This window comes from Morone saxatilis, unplaced genomic scaffold, assembly GCF_004916995.1.
Source record: "Morone saxatilis isolate NCDOM2014 unplaced genomic scaffold, NCSU_SB_2.0 Contig20, whole genome shotgun sequence".
NCBI lineage: Eukaryota > Metazoa > Chordata > Actinopteri > Moronidae > Morone > Morone saxatilis.
The window spans coordinates 1,570,008-1,577,714 of NW_023339763.1; the positions used below are offsets into that span (position 1 = coordinate 1,570,008).

The 7,707-nt window shown below is 42.0% G+C and overlaps 1 protein-coding gene across 1 annotated transcript in view; it reads left to right on the forward strand.

Moving 5' to 3' along the window:
• The window catches only part of mcama (melanoma cell adhesion molecule a), a gene marked incomplete in the record, with an annotated part of 52,108 nt that overhangs the window by 30,598 nt on the left and 13,803 nt on the right, over window positions 1-7,707 (forward strand). Inside the window, 6 exon segments of the mRNA XM_035667303.1 lie at window positions 3,346-3,479; window positions 4,402-4,630; window positions 4,746-4,816; window positions 4,944-5,031; window positions 5,938-6,117; window positions 7,030-7,157. Coding sequence (XP_035523196.1) covers window positions 3,346-3,479; window positions 4,402-4,630; window positions 4,746-4,816; window positions 4,944-5,031; window positions 5,938-6,117; window positions 7,030-7,157 — 830 coding nt within the window.

A 7,707-nucleotide genomic window follows, 5' to 3' on the forward strand; every position in this document is an offset into this window, starting at 1 on the left:
ATTTCCTGCAAAAACAGGCAGCTAGGTAAGGACTACGTCATACCGGGACAGAATATAGCATCCTATGTCAAAGGAGGACAGTTTGACGACAGGGAATAAAGTGTTGTTTTTGCCGGGTTTGACTCCTGGCACCCTGGAGATGAATCAGCTAATGTTAGCTGTACGAGCTAACTAGTTAACAGCATCTAACATTGACATTAGCGACAATTAGCTACTTTAAGCAACAAGTCCATCAGGAAACTCTGTAAATCACCTCTCCAAAAGTGAAGCCTGCATACTGCAGTCGCCCCCTGGTGGCTCACCGGGCGTATAGACTAACGGCAGCTACATTAGCAGCTAGAGTTGAGGCAGAGTGAAAACAATAAAAACAAAAACAATATTTTCTCCATAAAATATGATCCAGTTCCCACAAATCACTGATAAAGTTGTGTTTTTGTGCAGTAATCAGTGAAACAAACCTTGTTTTACAGGAAGAAAACAGGATTTTAATATGAAAATACAAACTAATTGAGTTAAAAAGGCATTTTTTAAATTTCATTTGGACTTATTTTCTCTACAAATCTACCTTTAGTGACGTTAATCAGCCGTTTTTAATGTAATTGTGTGTGTGGATGAACTTGGAAAGACTCCCTCCCTGCCCCCCGTCTGTTGTCCATCACAGGCCAGTCATTTGGGGTCTTGTTGTCCGGTCACAGGCCTGATCCTGTCAACACATCCAAATATCCTGGAGTGTTGGTGTTGTGGGGTTTTTTTCTGAATGAATTAGCTCTGTATCATCCAGACACAGACAGCAGACAGCCACAAATGTATGCACACACACAGACAGGCAGCAGTTCTGGTTGTCAGGGTCCATAGATCATGGGTTATGTGTGTATGTGCTTTAGTCCGTGCAGCATAAAGTCACAACAGGAACAGATAAGACTGGTCCCAGGTTGGCTTTGGGAGCCAAATCCCCAGCAACCCCCCAGTGCTAATCGGATTAGCTGAAAAGTTAGCAGCACGGCCCCAAAGAGACACAACATTTTTTACACTGACTTCTGTGACATATTTGTGCTCCATAATCTGCTTCTTGTCTCTAAAAGCTGTCTCATCTGAGCCACAGTAAACAGCAACTTCAGTACGCGATGAACTGTTTGTAACCTTCAGTTTTGGGGATGGAGAAGGCTGAGTGGTGTGTGTGTGAATGTGTGTGTGTGTGAGTAAGTGGGGGGGGGTCTAGTCCACCCAGGTGGGGGAACAATGGCGCGCCCGTTGTCTTGGGAGAAATGGTTGGCTGCTCGTGGGCCCGGGCGGAGGAGGGAGGGACTGAAAGAAAAAAAATGAGTTGTGAAAATGATTGGTGCTGAGTTGTGGAGGGGACGGTGTGTGTGTGTGTGTGTGTGTGGTGGTGGGGGGGGCAGACGGATGAATGGGGGCAGCAGGGTGGCAACTGGACTCTTAAAGCTCTTTTCATGCTTGGTCTGTTTCAACCAACGCTGAAAACACATACAGGACTCTGCAGACGAGGCGTAATTGTTGGGATGTCCAACAGAAGCTGCAGTAATATCAGGAAACACAACACAGCTCTTCATGGAGACAATAAATCTTATTTTGTTGTTTGTTGTTGCTGCTATGTTTTCTTTTATTTCCTATAGTGTTCTGTTATCTGTTGTAGGAATGTAAAAATATATCACGAGACGGTTGAATCGCAGTGATGTGATGATTCATGATAAATTAATCGTGGTATCAAGCCGCAAAGAACTAAGTTTGATAATTTGATGAAGAAAATTTATTTTGTAGATTTCTGTCTGAGAAATAAAAGAATATTTTGTCTTTTTCAGTCTTAATTTGTCTTCAGAATCGTATCCTGAGCTGTTATTGTGAATTCTGTTGAATTGTGAGTTGAGTTTATCGTTACATCCCTATTTTGTAGAGTTCAGTGGTTCCCACACTGGGGGTCGGCACCCCCACTAGGGGTCGGCAAAGCTTCATGAGGAGTTGTTAGACCTTCATGATTTTAAGGCGTGCTAGAAAACGTAAAAATTATACACAGTAGACCTATATCTCAGCATTTTGTTCACTTCTGTAAAGAAAAGTAAATTGTCTAATAGAACAATGGTCAAAGTGTCTGGGAGAGGAAAACACTGAATTTGTTAATAAAGAAGCCTATTAAGTCTGTATGATTGTTGAAAATGATTTTAAAAAATACATAATACAGACAGAAAATTACATAAAAAGTTTCCTAAACAGGAAATAATCTGCTCAGAATTCATCAAAATCACTCGTTTTACACAAACTTCCTGCAGTTACTGAATTCACTGTTTAGGATCACTGTACAGTTTTGAATATAAAATGAAATATACATAAAATATGTCACTGAGTCAGTTTACTGAAGGATAGAAAAGGCCCTAACCCTAACCCTTAAGATAAAAGGATCAAAATAGATACAAAAGAACCAGAAATACCATAAAACATCAAGAAATACTTAAGTATTTACATTTTATGATGGTTTATGTTTGCATTTATACTTTATACTGTATACTTTATGTATTATACTATATGATGTCTCAATTATGAAGGATAGGATGATCCTATAATGTGTTTGTTAAATACAATCTGAGACGTCTCTCTTGGTTAATAACATTAGAACCTAAGAACGAAGACATAATAATACGTGATAGAAAACAAAGAAGAAATGATAATTTTTGCTTCAACAGTGACCCTGACTCAGAGGTCATTGACTTTTTTTAAGAAGAACTCCTCATCCTCAGTGATGAGGAGGCAACAGTCAATGAGAGGATGGGGCGGGGAAGGATCCTTCACCGTCTTGCGTAACAACTCCAAAACCAGATTAAACAGAGAAAATAGACTTTTTGTGCCATCTTGTTTTTCTTTTGTCACTGTCTGAGCGGGCCCCTCTGCAGCCAAGCCAAGTCCAACATGGCTGAAAAAGCACTTGGCTCTCTGAATCAACAGTCCCAGTGTCAAACTGGCTAGCCTTCCCATGCCTGCATTCCCCCGATGATGCCTAGGGAACTGATTCTCTGGCCAAGATGTGGTTTTGTGGTTACAGTCAGCCAGGCAGAAGGGAGATGAAAATGATGCCATGTGGACAAGAAGCCTTTTCTTCTTTGTTCTGCTAACATGGCAGACGGGCTCCAGGTTGGCCCGGCATCTGCCAAACACAATGCGGTATCGAACCGAATTAAGGGATTGAGGGGTTAAAACTTAGAATTAGAAGTAGGTAAGGAAGAACACGCCGACAGGGAGTTTACTGTTTTATGGCTTCTGAATGGTTCATGAATAATACGGGACTACAATACCGCCGTGGTGTTGATTTATGTGCATGTCTTGTGTGTTTTTCAGCGTGGGCCAAGGTGGAGCTGACAATGCATGAGAGCATTGAGGTGTACCTGGGTGACTCGGCTCAGATCCCCTGCCAGTACAGCTTCACTGACGCCGACAACGAGCCCAGCATTGTCATAATCCAGTGGTTTGTGGTGAGTACTGCCGGACCCGCGGCAAAAGACTCGACACTGCCTGTCTGGAGCTATCCAACCGCACACGTACACAGAGGGCTACCCCCCTTTAACATGAACCATTTGCATCATGGGAGGCCTGAGCTCAGTTTCTGCTTGTAGCGTCAGAATAACTTACTCATACTTAACTGATCCCCCGGGGGGGACATAGAATTATAATAATGGTAAAAATATGCTCTATATGCCAGTATACAACGACAATATATGTAGAAAATATAAGAATTAATGTACATTATAATAGAATATATGACAATATATAAAGGATAGAAATAAGGGAATAGTTATATTACAGTATATGATATACAGTAATGAATAAATAGTAATAATGAGTACTGATAATGTTAATGTTGGGAGCTGAATTCTTAATAAATTGCCGTATTAGTGACAGAATAAATCAGTTTATTTCCTGCATTATAGTTTTTCAGGGTTCAAGGACAATAGGAAATAGTAGAATAAATCAATAAATAATAACCAATATGTTACTTATTAGTAGAATTATGTATTATTATTATTGTTTAAACAGCATGTTACAAAGTAATTTTATGTAAGAAAACGACAATAAACACTGAAATATGTCGGCTAATAACTTAGATTGTCTGGCGTCCAAGAGTAAGATCATTTTTTGTTGATATGGGACCAGACTCCATTCATAAAAACAGAAATTTTACCTCACAGAACAACATATATTATGAATAACCAGGCTGCATGAAAGACAGAACAAAGACTCGAGATCGTTTGTGTCGTGGTTTAGTCCTCAGTTTCAGGACAGTTAAGATATAAACCCACGAGGTCTCCACCGATTGAACCTGAACATACTGTTAAACCCAAACTGTCTGAGTCGAGGGAGAGGTGAAGTGTGTCCTGACCGCGTGTCCTCCTGCAGAGAGCTTCGGGGAACAACTCAAGGATGCGGATCTTCTACGGAGACGACAGCCAGCAGATGGTGGACAACAACACCAACTACAGCGGCCGCATCGAGGTGACTTCGGACCAGCAGGGAACCCGGCTCACCATCCAAGACGTCAAGCTCTCAGACGAGAGGGAATTCTTCTGCCAGGTCAACGGCATGGCTGCCGGGAACGCCGAGGGGAAGACCCACCTCAGAGTGTTCGGTAAGGGAGCCCAGAAAACACCTTCCAGTGGCAGAAAAAACAGCTTTTATAGGGAAGATTACAAGCCTTTAAGATTTATCTTTGTTTCACCAAAGTGATTATTTTCCTCATTCAGCTCCTCCAGAGGCTCCAGTCATCGAGGGAGTCTTTACTGGAATATCTGTGACCAATGAGGTGCCGACTAAGGTGGGTCGACTTAATCTCACATACTGAGAGATCAACCAAGACAGAATGACCATCAGAGAGTCTCTCTGCAGTTTTTGTCCCAATCGACTGAGATAAAACAGATTTGTTGATGTGACTCTCCATCCAGGTTGCATCGTGTGAGGCTCGGAATGGCTTCCCTAAACCCAACATCACCTGGTACAGGAACGGCATGCCACTGATGTCTTCCCCAGGACGTAAGTGCAAACGGGGTCATTGTCTTAGAGGGTCTGCAACAAATCTCACACTGGAACTGGGAAATCTAACAGTAGCAAGGAATTGCTGTGTCCCAGTGGCGCCACCTATGGGTTGGTGGTGCCCGGTTGTTAGAGGGTAACGCTGTTTGCTTTCCACATCACATTACGTCAATGTCAAGCAGCAACCTCCATGGCTGCAGTTCCTCTAACAGCCACTAGAGGCTGGCTCCAGCAGTGAGTCAATCTCCATAAGGGCCCATATTAAAATGCCCAAATAAACACGTTCACAGTCTGGTTCAAAAAACAGTTTGGTTCTCCATAGTTAATTTCCCTGTTTGTGACGACTGTACGGAGGGTGAATTTTTATACAACTCGCATGTTTAAGGCACATTAAAGCTTAAAGTTATGCATAATTAAATGGGTGTGGCTGCCTTTCAGTAACCAGGCTTCATTCAGTTCCATGTATTTGCCCATTTTTGGAGTCTGAACTGCCAAGATGGCTTCTTGTGACGTCACAGAGACTACCATTTTTAATTCTACAGTCGGTGGTCGATACTGTGTTTTCATGTCTTTTTCATTTCTCATTTCACAGTAGATCAATAATAAGTGCCTGACTTGAATGAATTTACATATAAGTGCTTTGCAAATAATTTTTTTTTTCTAGAAATAGATTATATTGAGAATATATTTATATACAGAGAGAGGGAAAGCATATTAGGAGTAAGTGCTCTTAGTGGTAAGTGGGGAGGGACTCGAGCACTTAGGGACCACACAGGAGACGACTAGCCAGGATTGTAAACATAACGTAACCTCCTGTTGTGTATTCGGGGTCCTGAAACCAGCTTTAATCTCGTATTGGCTGTGGTCCACTGTTACACGTCTGTATCGCCTGGTTTTGTACTCCAGATGTAAACGTGCTGACCCTGGTGACCCGGGACTTCAGGGACTTCTACTCCGTCCAGAGCACGCTGGAGTACAAGGTGGTGAAGGAGGACAAGGACGCCCATTTCTTCTGTGAGGTTAGCTTCTTTGTCCCGGCGGCCATCAGGACGGTCGAGTCCAACAGCATCAACGTCACCGTTCACTGTGAGTTGAGCCTCTTTTTATACTTCACGTAGGTTTGATGTTTGTAAAAAAAAAAGCAAATCTTGGAAGTGTAAAACAGAACATGGTACATACATGCATTGCATTGTGGGAATGCCCTGTGGGTTTTGTTCTGGAGTACGTTGAACTTCCAAGATCTCCAAGGTTGTATCTCCTCTGGGATAAAACTACCGAACCACAGTTGAGTACAGTTGAATTTAGAGTTTGAACAGCTGGATTAATAACGTTCGCTCGACTGATTCTAAGATGTTGGAACAAATGCTGCTTGTGAATGGATGATGGGAAACGAGAGAGTTAAGGACTAATGGGACAGCTTTAGTGGATATGTGTCCAGAGGGACCGAACTTGAAAAGAGTACGATGGTTTTGTAGCTCTGTAATTATGTTATTTATTTATTATTGTAACCAAAGATCTGCTTTCTTATGTTAATGTCTGTTGGTTTATTGTTTTTGTGTTCTATTTTTGTTTCTGTTTGTTGCTGGTTATAAAATGCAATAAAACTTCTAACAAAATTTTAAAAAAGAATTAATAAATTCATATATTTGCATTATATGAATCGGCATCAGCCATTGATAAACTCATATCATACAATATGAGTACATTACTGCAGCCTCAGCTGCTTTGATTCAGACCATTCTTCTCTAAACTGTCTCCATATTAAACTGCTGGAATAGCCCTTTAAACGTTATTGTACATAATGCTATATTATTTCAGATTCAGCAGACCCCCGATGTGTCTGTTGGTTTATTGTTGTAAGTCAGTGTTGCAGTGATACTGTGGCAGTCGGAGCCAAACGCAGTCTGTGCTGTCAGCGTTATGGAAATGGGCTTGTGAAGTGACTTTAGCTGAATAAGCCTGCTTAATTTGATTCTGTATGTGTGTGTGTGTGTCCAGACCCCACCACCATGGTGGAGCTGTGGAAGGAGTCGCCCCAGGGCTTGGTCAAAGAGGGGGACACTGTGGAGCTGCGTTGCCAGGGTGACGGCAACCCCCCATCGCCCTTCGTTTTCAACAGAGAACAAGTAAGAATGGACGGCATTTTCTCACCCTAAAAGTCCCCAAGAGAGAATGGGTGACACGCAGGAGACATGCAGGGAATGTTTTTGATATGCAGAGCTCACAGGGCCCCATGTAGACATGAGTGTGCAGGGTCTGTGAAGGCTCTGTGGGCTCTGACCCTGCAGATCCAGGCCGGGGTCTGAGACCGGAGGCCACACTGACAGGGCTCATTCCCATGTCAGACACTCATCCATTGTACGTGCGGACAATGTAAAGACTCAGCTGACTGCCGCTTTAACGCCTGCTAACTAGGCGATCAGGGACGTTTGGTCAGCGGTTGTTGTAGCTGTGACTTTACGATGTTTGTTTTGTTGTTTTTATTTTAATACTTTTGGCCATCCTCTTGTGATCTGATGAGAAAATGTACTTAATATTTTATAGTTTTTACAATAAACATTTGGAAGTATTACAACCACAGCAAAAAGTGAAATGGAAATGTTAGAAAATACTTTAAAAAAATACGACAAATAAAAAGTAATAATAGTAATAAAAAAAGCATTTACAAACTTACAC